This window comes from Hipposideros armiger, unplaced genomic scaffold (assembly GCF_001890085.2).
Source record: "Hipposideros armiger isolate ML-2016 unplaced genomic scaffold, ASM189008v1 scaffold_680, whole genome shotgun sequence".
Lineage (NCBI taxonomy): Eukaryota > Metazoa > Chordata > Mammalia > Chiroptera > Hipposideridae > Hipposideros > Hipposideros armiger.
In genome coordinates this window covers 482,660-507,701 of record NW_017732030.1, presented here as the reverse complement: position 1 = coordinate 507,701, position 25,042 = coordinate 482,660, and the positions used below count along the sequence as shown (strand labels likewise).

Below are 25,042 nucleotides of genomic sequence, written 5' to 3'. Positions count from 1 at the left end.
CTGCTCAGCTCGGGCTGGACTCGAACCGCTGTTGCTCAGAGCTCAAACTCTTGAGCGAGCTCTTAACCAACTGAGCCACTCAGCCGGCCCTCCTAAGAAAGTATTTTAAGAAAGCTGTTTTTTGGGCCGGTGGAGTGGCGCGTTGGTTAGGAGTTGGCTTGGGATGCCAGCTCTGAGCAGCAAGGCCCCGGCTCAAATCCCACATTAGGTCCAGTGACACTGCGCCCTCTATAGCTAAGATGGTGAACAACAGCTCTACCTGGAGCTGGGCTGCCGTGAGTCATGGGCGATGGCATAGGCTGCAATGGGGCTGGCTGGCAGCTGGCGTGAGCTTTCCTAAGCTGCCGTGAGCTGCTGTCTAATGGCCGGTGAGCGACTGCCTCACCCAGGAAGAGTGCAATGATAACACCAACATAGGCCAGTGAAGCGACGTCCTCCACAAATAAGCAGAAGAACAGAAGGACAGTAACTTGTCTGTTCCCCTCCCCCAATTCCCCAATGAAATCTTTAAAAAGAAAAAAAAGAAAATTTGTTTTAAAATTCCTGCACTGAATACAGCTATAAAAGTCTATGATACTTCTATGTGAACATCACTTGTTCAGTATGTATTAGAGTAATGCCTCAGGTGATGCCCAAGATATAAATCTTTGTCAATTAATGCGAAGATGCTATTTTACTGCCTGACCAGCTGAATAGCTAGTATACAGAACTGTAAAAAGATCCCTTGAGGAAATGGGTTCTATAAAAGCTATGAAACATGAGAACCATTAAATGTGAAAAAAAAAATTTAAGTAAATACTGCTAGTAGTTCTGGAGCATTATTTCATACCAAGCAATTACTGCATGAGATCAAAGGGGCTAATTTAGAAGCATTTTTTAAACTAGTTAAAGTTGGGCTGGCAATAAATGATGAAGAGGTCTGCCAACAAATTAAATCTTCACTACTAGGCAATTAAGATTGATTTTCAAAACAGGATCCATCATTAAAGAACTTAATAATAAAATGTGGTAATTAAAAATTAAGGACCTAGAAGACATTGAATTTTTAAATACTACATTTTCCAAGGCAAATAGTTTTCAGTTTTCTTTCCCTACCACTTAATCAATCCTATATTATTTTCTAAGCCAGGTTTTTCTTTTCACTTCCTGAAGTTTTTCATATTTTGCCCTTAGACTAAAAGCTTAATATGTGCTAAAAATACACACACATACCCCCATATGTTTTCTATCTAGGTCACATGAAGTTGGCGCATCTGGATGTGCCAAGTAAGAATCTGACTCTAGTCAGTATGATGACAGTGCAAAAAACACCTCAATCAAAAATATATTATTACACCATGAAATTGATGGAAGTTAGCCAAATCTATCTTGTCGCTGTTTCTACTTCATTGACATACTATTTGAAGGAAATGAAATTAGATGGAATACTCAGTATTTAATTACTAAACCTCAATTGTGAGGGCAATCTGTGATAATGGGGAAAAGGAGGTTGCACACAGATGATAAACAATTAACTAAAAAATGTAATGCTAATAAGGCTGCCTGAGCAATTTCATTAATATGAAATAAAAAGTATACATATTGGCCTAGAGTGCAACCAAACTTTTTATGCAAATTATATGCACAAATGTAGTAAGAAGCTCACATTTGAATTTCTTAAAACTCAGAAGTTTGAACAGCTTCCAAGGTCTTACAAGTTGATATAGCTCACTGTATCTATTGCTCTCTATTCCTGGATGTGTATTTGTACTGATTTCTGGTTTAGAAAAGGGTAGGGGCACAAACACAATATAGGAAAAGGCATTCTTTTCCCACACTGGCACTATGACAGCAATATTAGCTATAGAAGCTTATCACTGAGACAGTGCTAAATGCTTTGAATTCAGTATAAAATTGTGGATTATTCCATTACAATATCAATACTATCGTTAAAGAACATCACATTCTATTAACATAATAAATACTAATATGATTTAATCCATGCTAAGTAGCCTTAGACTTTAAAAAATAATTCCATCTTGGTAAAACAGCACAATTTTTAATTTAAAATCTCTTATTCTTACTTTTATTCTGCTTAAATATTTCTTATTTTATTTTATATTCATTTTTTTTGGAATAGAGTATGCATAATTATTTCCCCTGAAAGTTACAAAGAAATCAGTAACTTTATCTTTGGGGGGAGGGGTTGCTTGTAAGAGCTAGGTAGATGAGAGACAACAATGAGAGCACTTTTTTCACTCTACCTTTTCACATTCTGGTTTTTGAACCTTGTAAAAATATGATTTATTCAAAAAGTAAATAAAATTTAAAAAACATAGAGTTAATCTTTGCCTAACATTCAAAGGGATATTGTACATACTCATCCTTCATGATATTTAAAACAAGAAAGATTATTTTCAATTGTTAATCAAATCTTGTCTTATCTATTGGGTTGTCAGAAAAGTCATGATGTATTTTTTTTTGGTTTTTGTTGCAAAACTGCGTCATGACTTTTCCAACAACCCAATATATTAGAAATGTGCTTCTTGTTTAGATCCTCTTCTTCACACTCTGTGCAACTACCTAGACTACTGAACCAACTTCTTTAATTACACAACTACAAAACATAATTTGGTCCATCCTCCAACTGCCATGAGAATTATCTTATTTTGTTAGTCTCTTACTGAAACTCCTAATTTTGTTCCCTTTAGCCACATTCCCATGTAAGTCACACAAGGTCCTTCAGAATGTAGACTGAAAAATCCTTTCCGGCTTCATCTCCTATATTTTCCTACACTGCTTTCAGCGTTCCCTGGCCTTGCTTGTGCTTTAAATGCCTTTGCCTACCTAGTCTTTCTCCAGAACCACTTCTAAGGCCACCTCCTCTGAAAACCCTTTCTGAACCTAATCAGTTTAATAACTGCCTCCAGATACCCATAATTTTCAATATGATTTACAGAAAACTCTTCAGATCAGCCTTTCTGACCAACTCTTTAATCCTGTAACCCTGAGGCAATCATTACTTCCTCCTATATTTAACTTAACAGAAAAGTTTATTTGCAAATCAAGCTGCTATTGTTTATAACAATATTTGATTTCAGCTTTTCTTCTTTATTCTCATTGAATAGAATATCTTATCCATGACATTGTTTTTCATGAGACTTTTGTTCTAAAAGCTTGTTCTTACTTCTCCCTAACGCATTTTAAATGAAGCTACCCCAACCAATTCTTCTGCAATGCAACTCCACCCTCCTCCACATGGCTCTCTAGTTATTCTCTTTTCAGATCAAGACCAATAATTGATAGAAAATCCACACAAAAGGCCAATAAGGAATCAGAGGGCTTGAACAACACTATGGACCAAATAGACCTGACAGACATACGAGTATACACGTACCAATCACTCCCCGTTAGGCAGCAAAATACACATTCTTCTCAAGCTCATATGGATCCTTCCCCAAAAGAGATCATGTTAGGTCCCAAAACAAGTCTTAACGAATTTAAGATTGAAACATACCAAGTATTTTTTCTGACAACAATGGAATGGAAATAAAAATCATTAGCAGGAGGAAAACTGAAAAATTCACAATATGTAGAAATTCAATAACACACTGTTAAAGAACCATTGGGTCAAAGGAGAAATCAAAAAAGGAAATTAGAAAATATTTCAAGATAAAAATGAAAACACAACATACAAAAACTTATGAGATGCAGCAAAAGCAGTATGAACAGTGATGTTCATAGCAATAGATGCCTACATTAAAACATCAAATAAACAACCTAACTATATACCTCAAGGAACTAGAAAAAGGAACAACAAACTAAGACCAAAGCTAGCAGAAGGAGGGGAATAACAGATTAGTGCATGGCAGAAATAAATAAATAGAAAGTAGAGAGATGGAAAAATAATCAACAAAATTAAGAGTTGTTTTTTTTGAAAAGAAACAAAATTGACAAACCCTTAGCTAAACTAAGGAAAAAAGAGAGAAGACTCAGAATTAGGAATAAAAGAAGAGACATTACAACTAATACCACAGATATAAAAAGAACCATGAGAGCTGGCAGAGTGGCGTGATGGTTAAGAACTGGCTTGGGACGCCAGAGGGCCCTGGTTCGGATCCCACATATGAGGGCCAGTGACACTGCTCTCTACAAACAAACAAACAAAAAAAAAAAACCCATGAGACTGAAGAATTATATGAACAATCATGTGCCAACAAACTGGATAACCTAGAAGCAAAGGTTCAATTCCTAGAAAAACAGAACCTAACTAGTGTCACTGCTTATAGCCTCCTATAATTCTTCTCTGCACACCACCGCCAAACTGTCAGAGGTTAACATCTTGATCAAGTCATTTTCTTAACCTAATTTTCTAAAAAAACCCAAAAAACCCCAGGATTCAGCCTAGCTTTCAAGATCCTTTATAATCTAGTCTCAAACTATCTTTCAGAATTTATCTCCTCTATTCCTTTGTATAAAATACCTACTCACCTAAATCAACTTATTCATTGACTCTAAATGTGCTCTGCACTTTCCTACTGACATCTTATGTTCATACTATTTCTCTACCTAGAATGATCTTGATCCATTTATCCACATTGCCAAATTCTACTATAATAGAATCCCATATGATGCACCTGCCTTGGGTAGGTGGGGTCTTAAGTGAGATCACTTTTACAGGTTGTTCCTACTGTACTGAATCAATAACACCCGCAAAGTGGCAAAAGCCAACCCTCCCTCTTCTGTGAGCTTCTAGAAGTCCCCCAATAGGGTTCATGGTCCAGCAGTAACTGCATCACCTGGAGGTTTGTTGAAAATGTAGACTCTCAGGCCCTCCCCGACATACTGAATGAGAATCTGCATTTTTAACAAGGTTTTCAGGTGATCTGCATGCATATTAAAGTTTGTTTAAAGCACTGATGGAGGAGACCAAGAAATAAAATGGACTAGAGAAACAGTATGAATTCCAGGAAGCAGTAAGGTTGGTGATCATGAATTTAAAGTGGTACTAATCAGGAGGGGTGCGTGTTTTCTTCCAGCTATGTTCAGTTTTACTGGTTCAGGCACCAATAAGACAAAGAGATGGATTTAACCAGGATTTTGTTAGTCAAACAAGTACAGTTTAGTGAGAGAGGAGCAAGCAAATTGAAGTAGTGCCCAAGGAAAGAATAATTATGAACCATGTAATTTAAGCAGGGGAAAGAAGGAACTGAGAATATCAGGGACAAAAAATAGTTAAAAGGCAGTAGGATCAAGGATCACAGGTATAGTAGAGGGTAAAGGCTGTAAGGGACTAAGCTAGACACAGGAGCTGGTGGTCAGAGAGGAAATACCTAACCTGAAATTATGGAGGAGGTGTAGTTTTTGGCAATGACGAGGTCTATAGTTTAGGCACTGGAATTAATGGCTAAGGCAGGGTGAAGAATAAAATCACCGGAGGAGAGAGATTAAAGATCTGAGAATCTAGAAAGGTTACCAATGGGAATACTAACTTCACCAGAAAGATAGTGATCTAGGAATCTAAAGAGCAAGATTCAAAGTTCAGTGATATTTTTAGAATGGAGGAAGGAATGGTCTGGAAGTTGCAATGGGGCACAATGATGTGAGGACTAAGGGACAGAAATTAGTCACCATTTGAAAGGGCTACAGGGGATACAAGGTTCTCAGGGAAAGTCAGGTTTCAGTTAGAGCAAGAAGGTGATCAAAGAAAAGGCTAAGAACACAGGCGATTTTACTTGACTGATCATGAAATGGGTCATTTGAGGAGATGGGGATGTGTGAGAGACAGTTAGAAAAAGCAATGATTTGTATGAAAATAGGAGCCCAAGGGGATAAGGATGATTTGAGGCCCAGGCTTGTGTTGATAGGCATAAATAGAAACAAAAATATCAGATAAGGGTTGATAGTCTCCAAGCAGTTAACAGTTTTCTGGTCTTGCCTCGACTATGAGAGTTCTGGGAATCCGATCTGACACGTGCAGATGAGGTGTGGAGGAGATGGGTGATCTTACTCTGAGAGCAAAGACTCTCAAGAACACACCCGCCATGAAGTTATTCCTAACTATTCTAGCCTGACGTAAACGTTCCCTCCTCCCAATTTCTGTAGTATTTATCAATATCATTCAATGATCATTCAACAAGTTTTCATTATTATTTTCATCTATTTAAATGTTCATCCCCTTTCACGTCTACCTCTTCACTTACACTGGCAGCTCTTTCAGAGTGCAGGCCATCATAAAATGGTGCCAGAGCACCTACTCAAAGCCCTGTGTCTAGCAACTGTGAAGAAGTCATAGGAAAGGAGAAGGAAAGTTGCATTTAACTTAAGAGATGTGAACTTTAGTTCATCCTCTGCTATATTCAACATATGAGTTATTGGGCAATCCACCCAAACTCTTGGTGTCTCAGGAAGATAAAATTGGCAGGGTCCAGAGCAAAAATACTCTATTTGTTAAAAGATTTGGGGTATGACAAAAAGATTTTCAGTGGTCCTTCCCAGATGTAAAGATCTAGGAATCTTTATACTTTCTATCATTTTATGATTCGATATATGAATCATCTCATTAGACCTTCTACATGACAGAAATGTGAAATTCCAATTTGTAAGAAAGATCTGGAATTGCCCAAGATCTATGCACACATCCTTAAAAATCAAAGAGTTTTAGAGTTGAAAAGGGTCGTCAAGATCATTTAATCAGCTTTTATTGCCCTAAGCTCAAAAAGCTAGATTTGTGCAGAATTCTCTGGGTATTACTGATCAGAAGAGAAATCTTCTGTTGGAGTAGAGAAATGTATTAGCATAAATACTAAGTATATAAAATGTATTTGGTTAGAGGATCCATAAAAGAATAATTTTATGGTTCTATTTAAATAAGTTATTAGAAACAAAATATATTAAATTCATGGCCCTTAAGAGACTGTGTCCCTGTCTAGTGTTTCCTCCCATTATGCCACCCATGCAAAGTTTTTATGTATTTCCTGACTAGTTCTAATGAAGACATTATCTGTGACTGAGATGCCAGGCAAGAAAATAAACTAGAATAGTATATATAAATAAAAGTGAGAATATACTCTGTAAAAATCTAAGAGGTCACTGGAAAATTCAAAAGGATGAATCCTCAAAAAAGGATTCATTACACGAGTATGGATATTATGAGGAAGGTGTGAAAGAGGCCAGAGTGTTCACAACTGGTGCTATATCAATTTACGTATTTTGATTTTAGCACTACCTAATTCATTTAGTATTCTACTCTGTGCTATGCACTGAGTATGCATTAAAGGGAATACAGACAAGTAAGATGCAGCCCTCTGCCACAGAAGAGGCTTGTTGATAAGGGGAGACAGAATGCAAATCGTTGCCGACAAATTAAAAATTACATGATAGAAATGCAGAAAATGTAATGGAAAAAGTCAAGAAGTAACTAAGCCTTGCTGGGGGATAGGGCAAGTGTTCAGAGATTCCTTTAATAGTGTGGATAAACATAGAACTCAGAAATCAAGTACATTAAAATTTGATTGATATATGTCTCTCATCTCTACTACATAATATTTCATATGTTAGGTGAAAAGTAAAATAAATTAATATAACAAAGAAAACATGGGCACCATTTAAAAAATTTAGTTATAAATTTGCAAGTAGCAAAATAAAACTTCAATAAACCAATCATAATTGATAATTAGCTGCTAACTTTAAAATATATCTGAAGAGGGGCCGGCTGAGTGGCACGTTGGTTAAGAACTGGCCTGGGATGCCAGAGGGCCTCGGTTTGGATTCCACATATGAGGGCCAGTGACACTGCCCTCTACAGCTAAGATGCTGAACAACAGCTCTACCTGGAGCTGGGTTGCTGTGAGTCGCTGGCATAGGCTGCAGCCCCTGCTGCAGTGGGTTGCCATGAGCTACCGTGTGTAGCCAGCAGCCGCTGTGAGCAGCCATCCAGAAGCCGGCGACTGATCTGCCTCGCCCAGGGAGGAGCGCAATGATGGTGCCAACTTGGGCCAGTGAAGCAACGTCCTCCACAACTAGACTGAAGAACAAAAAGACAGCAACTGTTCCCCTTCCCCCAATTCCCCAATAAAAATCTAAAATAAATAAATAAATAAATAAATAAATAAATAAATAAATATATATATATATATATATATATATATATATCTGAAGAGACATCCACCTTCATTAATTAAAGAACAAATCAAAACCCACCCAAACTTTCAAGGTTTGAACTGGGAGAATGAGAATAATTTCTTCATAAGGAAGGAGCACTGAAGCCACAGTCCTAAACTGGAATTTCTCTTTGACTATCCTGCCTCCACAACCCTGGCTGGGATGGGGGAGGGAGAGGGTGGCCCTTTCACACTGGGCCAGTTGTTAGCAAAAGACTTTTCCTTGATTTCTCATAGCATACCTGAAACAAAACTGGGACATTAAAAAATATTAGAGTAAAAGGTTAAAAGATTCAGAGAAGAATAAAACGAACAAAGAGAATATCATGAACATAAGGGATACAGATTACTAGCTACCATTTATTTACCTTTAATTTATAATCCCATAAATGTGTCCCTTCTTTCTCATTCTTGGTCACCCTGCCCCCTAAAAAAATCTTTGGCCACCGCCACAAGAGTACCCTCCTAGAGACTCAGAAAATTATGTCAAAAGAGGGCATCACCACCCTCACTACAAAATCCCCACTGCCAGTTTTCTTGGTTTCTGCTCCTGGTTAAGGCCCTGCCTCTTCCCAGATTGACTGAAACCAGAGATATTCAACTCGTCAAAGCTGTGTCATCATTCTTTCAGATCTCAAAAGTAAACAACCAGATCCAAATAAGCCGTAACGCTCATATGACATGGAGATGGAGCACGGGGAAAGTCATTCCTTCAATTACTCTCTTTCTTTTGTACCAGTTAAAACTTTCTTATATCAATACTCAATTTAGCTTTTGCAATATCAGTGGGTCTCTAATTATGAAGACAAAATTCAACTCAAAACAAATTTTAAAACCACAAGCAATATTTTTGGCAAAAGAAAATATTCACAAAAATCAGCAAGTATGAAGCATGAAAGTATCTCATTTGAGATCATACATTTATGTTTTGAACTTGTGATCTACAAAATTACTCATGTACATATGAAACAGCTAAGAATCCTAAATTGGTTTCAGATATCATGCTGAGAAAAGTTTCTGATTATGGGAAATAACTACTTTATACATGAAAATATACACAGCAGGGCTTCACAGGAATTCAGTTATCATAACTAAAGCTGAAAATTGTAGTGCTTATCCTAAGGAATGGCTCTAGCATTTCTCCAAATAAACTCACTGAATCCACTTGCGAATGATTTCCCTTTGGCTGTCTCATTATTCAATATGCTTTCAAGGAACATGATGATGAAAGAAGAAAAATACCTCTTTCTAACATAACCATACTGGCAAGAACATTAACATTATCAGTATTCAAAGAATGTCTTGGCAGGTTAAACCTTCATAAAAAGAAGGAACGCTATCTAATCCAAGATGTCAAAATAGCAATAGTACTTCTCATATTATGAGCAATGTAATTGTTTCTAATGCAGGAAAAAATTTCAAAAAAAGACAAGACGCTGGCATTGTCGTTTTAATTTTAAGCAAAGACAAAAATATTTTTCAGAAAAGCACATGAAGAATGATAAAAGAAAGCATGTTTAAAAGAAAAAGGCTAAGACCAGAATTGCATTCAATGTCTATAAGGATTTGTGATAAAGTGTCAGTGCTATTTTGGAAAGTTTACAATGAATTTTAACATCTGAGGCACAATAGCACTATTAAAAAATAAGAAAGTTGAAAAATAATTTGTACTGAGAGAAAAAAGCTTGAAGATAGACTGACTGCCTGTTCTAATTCAGTCCGTGATTTCTTTGTGTAGTAATAGCTAATACCTAAATTTTACTATAAGACTTGATATAGTACTTCCACGGTATAACACTTTCAGCATACTCTCCAGGCTTTGAACTGCAACTGAAATCACTGAAGGCCACTGAGAGACGTGTGTATGCTCAATAGAAATTTAGATACAGTGTCCTCCAAAAATAATAAAATACAGTCCATTACAAAATACTACTTTCCATTCTCAAAAAAAAATGCCTACACTGATGATTTTACAGTGGTTGGGAAAATTATATATAAACTTATCCAAAGTTTATGAGATATATATATATATTTGATTTTAAATATTAATTTCCATCACGAGGCAATAATTTTGTTTAATTCTTTCATTATGTTTTCTCTTACTCAAAATTTTTCTCTGTAGTTGTACTCACTTTTCTTTTATATTAATAAATACGTAGTTCCTATCTTCCTATTTTACCTTTTCATCTGTATTTCCTTCTTGATCATTTCTTCTGTCCTTGATCTTTTCCTAACTTGGGTATATTCAACTTTTAATTACTAACTGTCCTTTGGATCAAGAGGTCATAGGGTTATTTATATTAGTAGGATGAGCCTCTATCCATCAACATCCTGAAGAATCACAGCATGGTAGAGCTGGAAGGAATCTCAAGGTATCATTTGGTTGAGCTCTATGCCAGCGTGAACAGGTGGCTGACTAGTCTTAATGTTTTTCTTCTTTTATTTTTTTAAGATGACCAAAGAATTTGATCATAAATATCGTAAATATTCCACCATAGCTTGGTTTAATACAAAATTTTCTTAATAACAAGTAAAAAGAAAACTGTATAAAAAAAGGTTCTGACCTCAGCATTATTACTTACTATAAAATATAATTCCTTTGATCACTCTGAACTTCAATTCTGCCATAGAAATAGAAATAATGTCTAACTCATTAAATTATTGTAAGTGCTCTGAAACCTGGAAAAGAACCATATAAATGTAATGTAGTATTAAAATGGAAAGCAACACAGTAGAGTGTAAAGAACCTGTGCTCTGCAAGCATGCTAAATTGTAAATCCCATGAAACAATTTACTAGCTGTGCAACATGGAGCAAAATATTAAACCTCCCTGAGTTCAGGTCACAGAACTGCAAAACTGATATGTCTGCCTCACTTGATTGTTGCTGGGGATTATAGAAGTTTAATGCACCTAGCATAGGTCTTGGCGTTGTGGCAAAGTGCACATGTGGACTTCTATGAAAAACAAAATAATCAGAAAATATGTAAACCTTCCTTTCCCCTACAATTCATCAAGCAACAAGAAGAATTCCTTATCAGCTCTGCTTTGAAAAAATGAGGTAGACTTTCCTTTAAAAAACAAACAAAAAATTCTTCCAAAGAAGAAACTGTTTAGAACAGAAGGTGGAAAATGTCAATTGTGACCTCTATAAAGAAAAAGAACAAGTTTTTATTTATCTTCATATTTAGGAAGCACTAAGCATTTCTTGGATAGAAAAGTCTGTTGGTACAATCACCAATCTTAGAAATTCAAAAATGAAAGGTTCAATCAGATTTCATATAGATAGCAGGTAACAAAGTAAAGATACTCTTTATATAATAAAGATTAAACTAAACAAATGGAGACAAAGTTTTGAAGAAGACTTTTTAAATATCTGATTTAGATAAAATACATTGTCCCTTTATATCATATACCAAAAAAATCTTATAGAAGTGCAATAATGCTTACCTTGTTATGTATAAAAAGGATCCTTAAGTCAGGTTTAAGTACACCATAGCTTATGAGGAGATCATGAACCTTTTTTATTTCATCTTTACATTTTTTAGCAGTTGAATAAAATTGCTTTCTTACAGGTAGATTCTTAAACAATCTTAAAACAGTCACAGTTGTACCTGTTGGAAAGTTAAGAGGAAAGCATATTTAGATGTGGAAGGGACTTCAGATCTTCAAATCCTTCTATCACTGAAGTCCACTCTTCCCCCAACTCTGGGAACCCAAAGAAGATTCGACTTTGCAAGATATTCTGATCCTGCGCTAGGCTGCTCTATTTGTAATAGGACTGACCTGCTAAGTATGATCTCTTCTTCTATGTGGTCTAAATAAGAATCATTTTATTTCTACCACTGCAAAGAAACATCACTCACCGGAATGTAGTAATTTTGCTGGTATTCAAATCACCTAGGAATGATTTTTATTCTATACTTTAAGGCTATGTAGCATATGTGATAACTATTCCACTAAAAATTCTTATCTGAACTATCTAATTACTTGGTTTAATTTACCCTCATCTTCTGAACAACAAATACTCAAGGCAGGATAATCTTACAAATGATCTTTTTTTTAATTGTCAATTTATGTAACTAAAAAGTTGACTAGATATAAATTTATAGTGCTTAAGTGTCAGGTTAATAGTCAGCTTTTGTTAAAAAAAGAAATCACATGAACTTAGGACCACATTTTCCTCTAAATTTTTTAACATAACAATTGTTTTAAAAGTTCTTATTTGCTAATTCAAGTATCTGGGTTATCTGTGAGTTTGCTTATATCAACTATTTTTTCTCTTGATTAAGGATCCCCTTTTCCTTTTATCATATTTCTTAATATTCTTATTTTTTGCCAGATATTGTGTATAAAAGAACAATAGATACTAAAATAGATAATCCTTTCCCCCACAGAAGGCACTTCATTTCCTCGGCTAAGCAGCTAGAATGAAGAGTGCAGATCTCTTCACTATTATCAGGAGTTTATCTGGGTTGAAGCTGAGTTGCCCCTTTGTTTAGCTGCAGTTCACTGCCAGTTTCAAATGTCTTGAGGATGGAAACAGGTCTCTTCCTCTAGCAATGCTTTGGGATCTAAGCACTGCAAGACTTTAAGATCTTTCTTTCTCTCTCTAGCTCAGTCCCAAGTATCCTCATCACTGCTTTTCAGTAAAGTCCTGATGAGATTTGGCATCTGGGGTGAACCAGCTCTGAGTTTGAGGGTCCCATCTTCCAAACTCTCATGTCAGCTTACATGTGACTATTAAAAGTTCAGCTGGCTTCTCCTGAGGCCATAAAAGACCCCCTGTCTATGGCAGGCTTGCTCCTTGGCCCACTATGCCTCCAGACTCAGTTAATGCTCCCAGGGATGCAAGCAGTCACCATCTCTTCTTGTCTAGGAAAGGGTCATTTTTCTCTTGAACTTAATTCACTTCAATTTCTTTGTGACATTTTACTTCAGTGAGCTTAAAAAAAAACACAAGCTTTTAAAATTATGTGTTTTTCTCCGCCTTGCTACATAGAGAGCTCTGGAAGTCATCTACATCCATCATTCTTCTCTCGCTGAAAGGTGACTCTACCTCTTCTTACCTACCATTTTCAAACTCAAATGTTCCTTTCTGAAAAATTCGCTAACCTTCCTCTTAACAGCTGGTGGCTTCTTTTTACTGTCATTACTTATTTACTCACCTGCGTTCTCCACTAGCCTGTGACAAATATAATGGCATATACTGTAGCTGTGAACAGACAGTGGGAAGGAAGGCAGGCAGATATCAGTAGGGCAAACTATACATGTTTATGAAAGAAAAGATACATATTGATTCTTAAATATATGTTATGCATCAAAGACCACACACTACACCTAACCCATTTATTAATTGATAAATAATTGCTTCAGCAGCTAAAAATATTCTGAGTAAATTGAAAATTACCAATAAGCCAAGAATTATATATGCTCGAATAAAACTTGATGGAAAACTTTGCTGATTCCAAATGAAATGTGTATCCTTAAAAAAAAAGTACCAAGTAATATTGGCCAATCGGAAGCCCCAGTATACTATCATATTTTACAAGAGAACTGCTCAGCTCTCTAACTTTAGCACATTCTACAAACACCAGAATTAAACTGCAGTCCTGTAATATGCTCCCTGTTATATTTTTACATGACCCTATGTTATGCCATTTATAAAGGCAGCTATTTATATTCCTAATGTAAAGATGAATGGTTGCTTGAATATATCAAAGTTTTCTTAAACTATTTAATGAATAAAGTTCCTTTCTCAAGGTGAAAAAAAAATCTTTCAATACATGGACAATCATACATAGCAGAAATTTATAAAGAACATGATGCTCTGCTCTAATAACAGGGTAGGGAAAGGAAATACCCTGATCGGAGTACTTTAAATATACTACTTTTGATATCCGAGAAATTCCTAACAGAAGTACTAGGAGGTATTAAAAGAATTTGTCCAGTAGGGTAAATCAATTTAGAAAGCTTAATACTGAATTACCCAGGGTAAAAGGAATAGTAGAGATGACCAAAACAAGATATGACTAAAACAAATACTTTAGTCAGGGTTCTTGGTAAAAGAATTTAAAGGCTGGAGATATATTTTTACATTTCTTGTTAATTTTTTAAATATCTTAAAATAGAAGTAAACAGAATGGTAATTTAAAATGACATACTGTTAAACAGGTAAATCATTTTTAATGGCTAAATTAATCCATAAAACAAATACCTATGCTAGGAAAAACCAGGACTGTAATCCAGTAAACTATTTTTAAATATTTTAAAATATGCTTTTTAAAGGGGTAACACATTTTACAATGCTTGAAAAAGATTTTGTTATAAGTTGTCCCTGCTCCTACAGTTAGGCTATCTTCTTCAGGTGCCATCCTATCAGATAATATGAGGAGTGACTGCTAAGTAAAGATGCTGATACCACAGCAGAAATTAATCTACAAGAACCCTAAATGCACAGGTATTAATTAAGATGGTTGAACCGTAGTTTTATCTTACACAGAAAATATTTAAATGGAAGCTGAATGACAGCTGGTGGTGAAATGTGAGTCTGTGATTCGATCACTCAAAAACTATCAGCACTAAGGCAATATGAATGTAAAATGCTTTTCAAAGTGTTTGTGGGTTTCTATAGCATGTCCACCTAGAGCAATTTGAAACTAAGAGCTGAATTTTTGGTTGCTTACCTAGCCAATCAACTGTAATTAGAAGAAAAAAGTGAGTTATGACAAGCAATTAGTACCAGGTTAGCAACTAATGACCTTCCAACTATGTTGTTTCTTAAGGTAAAAGGAATATTGCTAAAGAAAATAAGGTTAGTTTACTGACTGTAGAAATTCCAATAAGAAAAGAAAAATCAATCAGCAAATGGGCAAAGATCAGAAGAATTCCATATTTAAGAATTCTCATTTCATAGTTCTCATGGAGATGAATACAGAAAAGTATGAGAAGTATGAGTGATGCAAAACCATTGGCCATCCAGATTAGACTGGTTACTAAGATAAAAATAAATACATTTAAGTTTTATAAGGTGACTAGATTACTTCAAAGTACTCTACTGGATAGCCACTCAAATATCTCCTAATGGTTTCCTAATTTGAACTTCTAAGAACTGGGGTTCTTCATTTCTGGAGAGGGACCATAGTTAAAAAGGCCTTCTCTTTGTTCTAACCTTTCATACATAAAAAGAATCACAAACTATTATTTTAAAATAAAATATATACAATATTATTATACACCAAATTAAATAGTAATTAGATGAGCTCATTTTTATTAACTGGATAAATGAGAAAAAATGTTAAGTGTGTTTTCTTAGGAGTTTCTATTAACTCCTTCCCCATGTAGATACAAAAATATAAATTCTTAAGGGGCAATAAGTAATCAGTAACTAACTGGAGGTTTATTAAAAAAAGAGAAAAAAATGAGACAATTTGGCATCAGGATGAAGATACAAGGAAGTAAATTTCAAAGAAGGTAAGTCATTTGAAAAAAATAAATCCCATAATTTAACACACAATTCCCTTTTCAGATTTAATGATTCTTTTGAACATGACTTTAAAGAGGTAATACCTTTAATATTCTCTCAACTTTAAACATCCTTACCAGAAGTTAGCAGTATGAAAAAGATTAAACTCAAACCTAAAGAGATTTTTGTCCCTTAGAAGTAAATAGTAGAGGAACTTAGAAACATAAGATTTCAACTGAAATGTAATAAAATTACTTAAGTGTATAAAACACTAAGGAACTAAATGACAAATAGCAATAATAATTAATGTATTTATTTGCTTCAAATAATATAGAAAGGGAGGCAGTAGGTGAGAGTATTAGATGAAACATTAGCAATGAGTTAATAATTGCTTTAAATGAGTGATGAGTACACTAGTTTATCTACTTGTGTGCATATTTAAAGTTTTCCATAAATAAATAAATATATTTTAAATTATTTACTTAATCATAATATCTTGATGGTATGATTTATTACAATAATCACCAAATCAATGTTTTAGGCATTCCAGTAAAATATTATCCTTCATATATAAAGAAGACACTAGTAAACCATAATTGCCCTTACAGTTTTCACAGAGGAGTAACTAATCCATGTTGTCCAGTCTTTCACACAGCTCCTCTTGAGAACAACTCTAGGTATTTAAGAGACTGTTGGCTAACGCATAGGCTGCACGTTCACTTGGAAGTGAACTAGCTCTTACCAGGACCAAGCCCAAAGCAATGTATTTGAATTTAACGAGTAAGAATGTTTAAATAAACTATTAAAGAATGCTACTAAGTTGCTCTCTTACCTTGTCCAAGATGTGAAGGTTTTTGAGAAATTATGTGGCCACTGCCATCTAAAACATATTGGGTGCTAAAGTTATCAGCAGCTGTCCTTGTTGTAATTAAAACCTGGAATAAAAAATAAAAACTAGTAAAATTACGAATTTAGATATTGCAGAGGGCTCTTTACCCAAACAGATTTAAAATAATTACCATATATTTACTTAAGATTGAAAAATATTAATTAATAAAGTCTCATGACCAGGTCTCTTGTAATATTCCTTAGAGTTACACTAACGAGCAGTAAGTCAGTTTATATTTTTTATGTTAAATTATTTTCATTTTGAGTATTTTACTCTATAATTACAATACTCATATATAAATCAGTATACCTGAAATGGCTATTTTTATTATACGTCTATATAACTTACATTTGTAAAATCAAATACTCCAACTGCATTAGGGAAGTTTGCTTCCTAATAGACTATTCTCAAAACTTTGTTGCTAAATAATCCTTTTGTAAAGTGATAATTCTCTCCTTGTTTTATCTGCTGTATAAAACTGCACTTCTGTATTTCAAGTTAATGGTTTAAAAGAATAAAAACATAAATCATACACATATACATGTATGGCCTTTTTTAAATTAAATTTATTGGGGTGACAATGGTTAGTAAAATTACATAGGTTATAGGTTTCAAGTATACAATTCTATAATACATCATCTACAATATACATTGCATTGTGTGCTCACCACCCAGTCAAGTCAGCTCTCCAACTTTTCCTCTAACCAAGCTTTGAACTCAGTATTTAAATGTAAAATTTTTATTAGTTAAAAAAAGTTTAGCATTGAAACATGTAAGGATAAGAAAGGATTTCATCCAGCATGAAATATTTCCTAAGATGTTAATCATAGAAATACAAACTTAAGATGGTCTGTACTCTATTGAGCTATCCTCTCCCTCAGCTTCCTGTTTACCTACATTATGAGATTAGTAGGAGAGTATAAAAATAGTAAACCATACCCTTGTAAGAAAATACCACAGGCGGGGAGTGGGGATGCTGGCAGAGAAAGCAAGGTGGATTCAGAAAAGGGTAGCTTCCTCACACTTCTGGTGAACAATGGCGACCCAAAATTTGAAGCAATCTTTCTTGGCCATCCTTAGACTGAGCAGAATTGACTATCTTAAAATAAATCTATATAATTTAATCTATATATATCTATATAACTGCAAAGATCCAGTTCCACTGCTGGAACTCAGTTAGGTCTAGCTGAGTCAACATTTGATGGTTCTGTCACCCTGCCTTAACCATGCACAGATTTACTGGAGGTCATATGGCTCTGTGGAACATGTGGGAACCATGCAGGGAATAATGGAGTCACCACGAGAAAGTATGGCTTCTCTAGCTCACAGTACTAGTAGAGACTATTAGATTCTTTCTGAGGGGGACGTCCATAAAATCCTCAAGTTACCTCAATTGCCTCAAGTTACTATTTCTGTAATAACTGTTCTTTGATAACCTTAAGTGATCATTTTACTTCTTCCAAAAATACATACCATGGTTCAAAAGTTGTATAATGTAAAATTTTCCTGATAACTAATCTTAATCTTCCCTGCTACATCACAACTCCATTGTGTTCAATAGTGATTTCTTCTAGTAATGTTTGTTCAAAACAAAGAGGACAGATTGCTAGAGATTTTCTTTCTTGTCTCTAATTATGCCATGATTGTCCCTTTAAAAACAATTCTACATTTAACCAACCACTTCTCCAAAATGCCAAGGTCAACTGAATTCTATTTCTATTCTCCATAAAGCTAGCCACCTGACCTAAAGTTGGTGTCACTGAGCAAAGGAAGCCCTGGAACTCTTGAGTCCTGGTACTAACTCTGCCAGTCGCTTGCTAGATGGTCCTGAATAAATGATTACACTATAAGCTTTAAGGGTAGGGTGATGATAAGATGAAGATGATGCTAATACTTTATAGGGTTACATGGGCTTTTGCTTTAACTATGTCAAAGCACTTTACAGATATTAACTTGTTCATCCTTTAAAAACATTAGTGAATAATAAATCTAACTCCACCTTAAATGAATAAATTGAAGTACTAAAAAGCAAAATAGGACCTTAGTGGTCATAACATAACATTGATGTTAAAGTCAAAAAATAAAACACAATATCATTTTTCAACATCAAAAAATTTTAAATTAGAATGTGTAGGGTACTATGAAAATTTCTTTACATAGGAAATGCTTTGCAATGCACTGCTAAAGACAGGGAAGGATAAAATGCATAAGCATGTTTCACAAATTAATGAAATACAGTGTGTTCCTCAGAGGAAGGAATTGTATTTCAAGAGTTCATTTCATCATATGACCCTGTGTCCTGGGCAGGAAACCTTTTTTTGGACTAGGCACAGATTCAGAATGTGTTAGCAGTCCAATAGCTAGCATGTGAACTTGCAGTGACTCCACCTCAGAAGCATCTCTTATATTACAAATTATTACTGGTGCTTCTTACTGGAGACATTGAGGAATTGTGGCAGTGAATGAATCTAGTGTTCTGATTAAAAGAAATAAAGAAATTTGTTTAAAGAATTTTAAAAGGAGTTTATTTTAAAATGAGAAGTTTCACAAGTTCTTAGAGGGCCTTAGAGGTTATATTAATATTAGCTATCAGTTATTAAAAGCTGACTCCTTTGGTCCAGTTACTGAGTTTCAAGAAATTATAGTGCTATTACAACGTTAAAATTCCATAAAAGCATCTAAGCTTTAGATAAGCATAATTTTTCTCAATGTTTTAGATAAAAAGTAAATTAAAAAGTTAGGCTATATCCTGGTGGATCACGTAAAAAATACCTGCTTAATAAAAATTCATTTACGATAATTATGTTAAAGTTTTGTTTTTAATGTGTGTTTTTGCTGGCTTTTGGAAGAATACCGTGGTACAGAAACAGGAGTCTGAAAACTAAAGTAAATAGTCCTTATGATTCAGCTGAAATGTGGATTTTGCCTGGGTGACTGAAAGAACAATATCGTTCTCTGTGTGAGGATGTCTGCTTCCTGTGCATAGTTGCTCACTAATAGGAAAGCTCTAATGTCAGAACTTCTCCCATGGTGGGAGAACGAGCAACTGAGAGATCTTGGCCCTAGCTTTGCCCCTTTCAACAGAGTTCTACTACCTGTGAGGAGATTGCATTTAGGAAGCAGGATATCCCAACTGCTTCAAAAATTCCTGTGCCTATTCTAACTAAAGCTCTACCACCATGATTCTAAAGGACACAGAAGGTACTCTACACTGCGGAACAGGAGGCAGGAGCCATCGGAGTGATGCTCGGGGCTTCCCCCTACCCTTTTATAGCTAAGTGGGCCCACTAATAAGGGAGCCTCAATTTCCATCTTCAAATCAGAATGACTTAGCTTCTCATTCTACCCTCTTTAAACCATGGAGGTTTAATGTAATTTAAAACAAGAACGAACCTACAGATCACAAAATTATGTACAGTGAATTTGAGAGATCAGACTAATACTCAGCACATTAAACCACTTTATAAGATGTTGGATGAATGAATCAATAAACATGAGTGTTACGCAGAAAAAGGAAAAATGAACTTATGCTACAGAATGAAGACTTTTGGTGAGAATTTGAAGGAATTTACCTAGGAATGGCTGTAAAATTTACAAAGGATTTCCCCAAAATGTTGAGGAGATTGCATAAACTTTGAAAGTTGAGGTCAAATACTGCTTCCCCACAAGGGAATGAGCAAGGCTGGGAGCGCTGCCTGTATGATACAGCGGCATACTACTTTCCATATTCAAATCCAGAGTAAAAATAACTTTCACCTCTATGGCACACAACACTATTCAAGATACTTTAATGTGTATTATTTCCTTTGACCCTCAAATCATTATCCTCACTTTACAGATTAAGAAAAAAAAAGACTCTAAGAAAAAGTAACCTGTTTTATGCCTTTGGCCAAGTCTCTTAAGAACTTGGGAATGAGAATCAGGCTTCTCACTCCTTGTTTCAAGTTTGTTCTGATTTTGAGAAAACAAAACAGTTCTGTATTCTTCCTAATATTGAGGTATAACTTAGCCTCCATTTAAAATCCAGTTCAAAAAACTTGTATGAGTTTCTTGAAGATTTCTTTGGAAGGAGAAATATCATTTTTAATAAGTTTAAAGTATCTGCTTACAAAGAAATAAAATCTTTCATTCTGTGTGTTTAATTATGTGACAGGAACAATATATAGTCTTCCTAAAAAATTTTATGAATAGGTCCAAACAGGATTTTCACTCTCTAGCTCACTTTACTTCAGTATGCTCAGTAATTAGTATCAGAAATTTAACATTCAAAATTTAACATATCCAAAAATTATTGCTCTACAAACAATAAATTTCAAGAAGTTATGCTTGATATGATTTTAAAGAAAACCGTCAGTCAATTTGTGTCAGTCACTAATACACTTCTTATAGAGTATGGACTCAGTAATTCCATTTTTAAATACCAATAGGATACTTATAGATATAAAGAGATGTTTTACTCCTTTGGACCGCTTAATTTTAAGATTGAAAGTCATTTTATTAATGACAAACTAGAAAACTGCCCATTCTTTTAAAGTGTATAAAGAATACAGAATTAGATATATTTTAAATTTCTCTAGCCAATTTTGCTGAAAGTCTACTTAAGCTTTTCTTTTTATAACTAAAATTACTAACATCTTTAAAATAACCTAACAATAATAATTTCAATAATTTTGGGGAATAGCTGTTTAAAATGGTGACAAAACATTATCCAATTACATTTCATCAATCAAATGAGCCTGAGACGATTTACATTTGTATGACTAAAATTATCTGCATTGATTAGTTTGGCATATAAAATAACCAAATCATTCATTTTTATTACGTAATTGTAATCACTATCCAAAATTTTTCAAAATAAACTGGAGTCTTTAAATAAATGTGCAACTTCTATAAATGAAACTTCAATTCTTTGAGTGATGAAGAATATTCATTCAGTTTAAAAAGTGAGTTTTCCCCCAAAAAGCACTCATTAAGTCTTTCTGAATAACAATAATTTTAAATGCGATTGACCTTATACAAGCATCTGTTACTTTCTGTATTTCTAAAACAGTATTCAGAATCCTTCCACGTAAGTTTCACCTTGACTTTTCCTTGATCTATTAACCTTAACACTACAGGTCTGTGATATTTATTTAATACAAGGTATTTTTAAACTTATAAATACACTTCTAACCATGCCAATAAGAAGGCAGCATGACCTCGTGTGAAAAACTTAGTGCTGGGAGGCATGAAATTAGTACTGAATTCTTGATTTCACCATCGATATATTATGTGTCCCTAAATAAGTCACAATTTTCATTTTCCATTTACTTCACTGCACATAGTTTCTCTGAAGTACTTAGCACAACATCCTGCATATAGATAAAGATGTATTAGCAGACTATTTATTAGACTATGTTTTGAAGTTGGGGTGAAAGAACTGGCATTTGTTCTTCCCAAGACCTTAGTTTACTTATCAGTAGTATGAGAATGAACCATAAAACCTCATTGTAGGGTAGCTTACACATGAAGCAGACTGGGATGGAGACCGGCAAGGAGGATGTTTGTTGGGGTGTGCTCCTAGGTGATTTCCTATAGGGCAGGGCAGAAAGAGAAGTGGGGCTGGCAGTGCCAGTCACAAGGCCTTGGCTGACGGGCCCCTGCACTCTGGAGCACAGAGCATGGCAGAGTCGTTGTGAATTGGAATAAGGCCTTTACAACCCCTCATCAACCAGTCTTTGGATGCAGGCTGCCCTGTATGACATAAGGTCATGCTCAAGCCTCTGGCTGAGGTAAGGGAAACCCTACAGGGGGAGGCTCAGCTGTGAGCATTGAGGCGCCAATACTTGCGGTAGCTGGGGGAGTGAGTGCCCAGTCCTTAAGTGGCGATCCGGGCAGTGACCAGGGTCCATTATACCACCACCAAAGTTCAGTATTTCCTTTGGTTTTCAGGCACAATGAAACCTAAATCATCATCAAAAAAATTTGTCTGTGACAAAATAATACATATTGTAAGATTCCATTTAGATCAAGTTCAAAAACAGAACTAATCTATATCGATATAGGTCAGAAGAGCCATTACCTTTGAAGAGGACTGACTGCGAAGGGGCATGAAAGAACCTTCAGGAGTTTTGATGGTAGTCTATATCCGGATCTGGAGTATACGTATTAAAATTTTATTTTGTGTGTGTGTGTGTGTGTGTGTGTGTGTGTGTGTGTGTGTGTGTGTGGCGGGGTGTAAATCTAAAGATTTACAAGAAAAGAGATTCCACAAAATGTTAACATTTTCTAAGATAAACAAGCATTTGACATAGCAATGTAAAAACTGAACATAATTTCTTTAAGTTTATAGTTTTCTACTATTGTGATACTTTGACAATTCTTTTACTCCTTTTGTAATTTTGATGAACAAAATTATTATATTTATATTCAAGGTATTCAAATGTCTCAAAACTTAAACAAAAGACAAAAGGATTAACTTAGATATCAAGTGGATTCAAGTAAGCATATAAACATATAATGAAACAAGATAGAGAGTATTTTAGATGCAAAACTGCCATTAATCTAAAATCAGAACTACAGTGAAGATTTGGATAAATCATATGGCTTATGTGCAACATATTTAAAAGACTAAGTATAGTGCTGCCACCTAGCAGACAAAGCTAATAATGACTAATTTCAGTTCTGACAGGTTACATAATATCTTAGAAAATACAGAAACGTCAAATTATATATGTTTCAACAATACTCTGACAAAATAAAGCTTCAAGACTATCTGCCAAGTTTGGACAACAGCTAAAAAATCAAATACTTATGTTCTCAAATTATACGATTTGTAAAATAGCCACTGAGAGCCTAAACAATAGTACTGGGAACGTCAGGGGTTCCTGGTACAAACTCCATCCCATTTTAAAAACAGATCTTTCTACAAGATCCCAGGGCTACAGCTTCCCATACACAGTCTCTGGGGAGAATTACGAGCAATGACCAGTCATTTAGAATTCACTGAGTCTCTAAATAGATTTTAGGGATGAGTAACTAGAGGGTGTAACTGGTCATTGCTGAGAAAGATAACAGAAGCATAGGGTGTGCAAGCTTCTGAATAGAAATTTTCAGAGAAGTGCACTTAAGGAATGACAAGGTCTTTTCTCCTTTAGTGATGTCTGAACCCCTGTGGTTTCTAAAAAGTGAGCGCCCTAGTCCTCTGTGCTAGAAAAGCAAAATCACTCACTTTAAACTCCACCTCCTCCCCCATCCCCAATTTTCCTTACTTAGGCATCACCTTACAGAGCCTCCAAGTCAAAGAGTAAATTATATCTAGCTGGGGCCCTATCCACAAAAAAATGAAGAAAACTTACATTAGCCAGCCCTCTCAGGGCAGAAGGGCAGAGGGAAAAACCACGATAATCCTGGAAAATATATCACTGATCAGGAGACTAGGCGACTAAATATATGTCCAGAAACCAGAGGAGGATAGAAACGGTATCTTGTATCATGGCACTTTTCAGGGACAATAGGTATAAAATCCTATCATTTTACTGCACCTGAGCAATCTCACCTACATAGGGTCTGCCATCCTAAGCACAAATCAAGGATAATACGGCCATGGGCCAAATTAGCTAGAGAGACCTTCACAATTACCATGTCACTCACTAGCACAGATACTATCACTCTATAAAACAGAGCCAAACACACATAGACAAACTGTACAGCACACGCACACACACACACATGCACGCAGAGTACTGTGATAAAACATAACAGAGATTCATGCAAATGAAGAGTGCAAGGTTGTAGATGGGCTTTGCTACAAACTAGTTACATAATCTATGGCAGAGGCAATGAAGTATAATTGGTACGAGGCAATCCAGTGGATCAGGCACTGAACTGAGGGGTTTATAGACATCGAAAGCACTTATTATCAATCAGAAGAACAAAGTTCTAGGGTTCAAACTGTCTCTATTAGCTAGGGCTTAGGCCAAGTCAATTCACACTTCCAGAGCACAATCTATTGGGTCGTCGGAAAAGTCATGAAGTATTTTGTCTACGTTTTTCAAAGGTCATTTATTTATATAAAAACAAAGATCAACCAATGATCTATTGCCCATTTTGTTTGATAACCTTTTGCCATCTTTTAGTGAGCTTCGTAATTCCTCGTTCATAGAAGGACCTGTCTTTATGCGAAAAACTGAACAAGGTGCTGATTTACAGCCTCATCTGAATTGAGCCTTATACCATGCAAGGAGTTTTGAAGAGAGGGAAACAAGTAGAAGTCTGAATATGGCGAGTATGGTGGGTGTGGCAACACACCCATCCAAGTTCCAATGATTTTTGACGGGTGATCTAACTTGTGTGTGGTCTCGCGTTGTTGCAATGGAACACAACTCCTTTACAATTAGCAAGCTCTGGACGTTTCTGGATGATGGATTCATTCAAACCGTCCAAATGCTGACAGTACACATTCGAATTGTTTGGTTGGTTCCTTGGTAGGAACTCAAAAAACACGACACCTTTAAAATCCCACCACACTGAGAGCATAACCTTCCTCTGATGAATGTCTGCTTTCGATG

General features: G+C 35.3%; 1 protein-coding gene across 9 annotated transcripts in view; it reads right to left on the bottom strand.

The window, feature by feature from the left end:
- PMS1 (PMS1 homolog 1, mismatch repair system component) overlaps window positions 1-25,042 on the bottom strand; it is a 74,370-nt gene that overhangs the window by 36,693 nt on the left and 12,635 nt on the right. For all 9 annotated transcript variants that reach the window (XR_002122130.1, XM_019626488.1, XM_019626487.1 and 6 more), the window contains exons 4-5: window positions 16,437-16,539; window positions 11,590-11,753 (exon numbers count right to left, since the gene is read on the bottom strand). Coding sequence is in view for 8 of the 9 variants with exons in the window: in XM_019626488.1 (XP_019482033.1) it covers window positions 11,590-11,753; window positions 16,437-16,539 (267 nt within the window). In the remaining variant the exon portion in view is untranslated. The remainder of the gene's footprint in view (window positions 1-11,589; window positions 11,754-16,436; window positions 16,540-25,042) is intronic.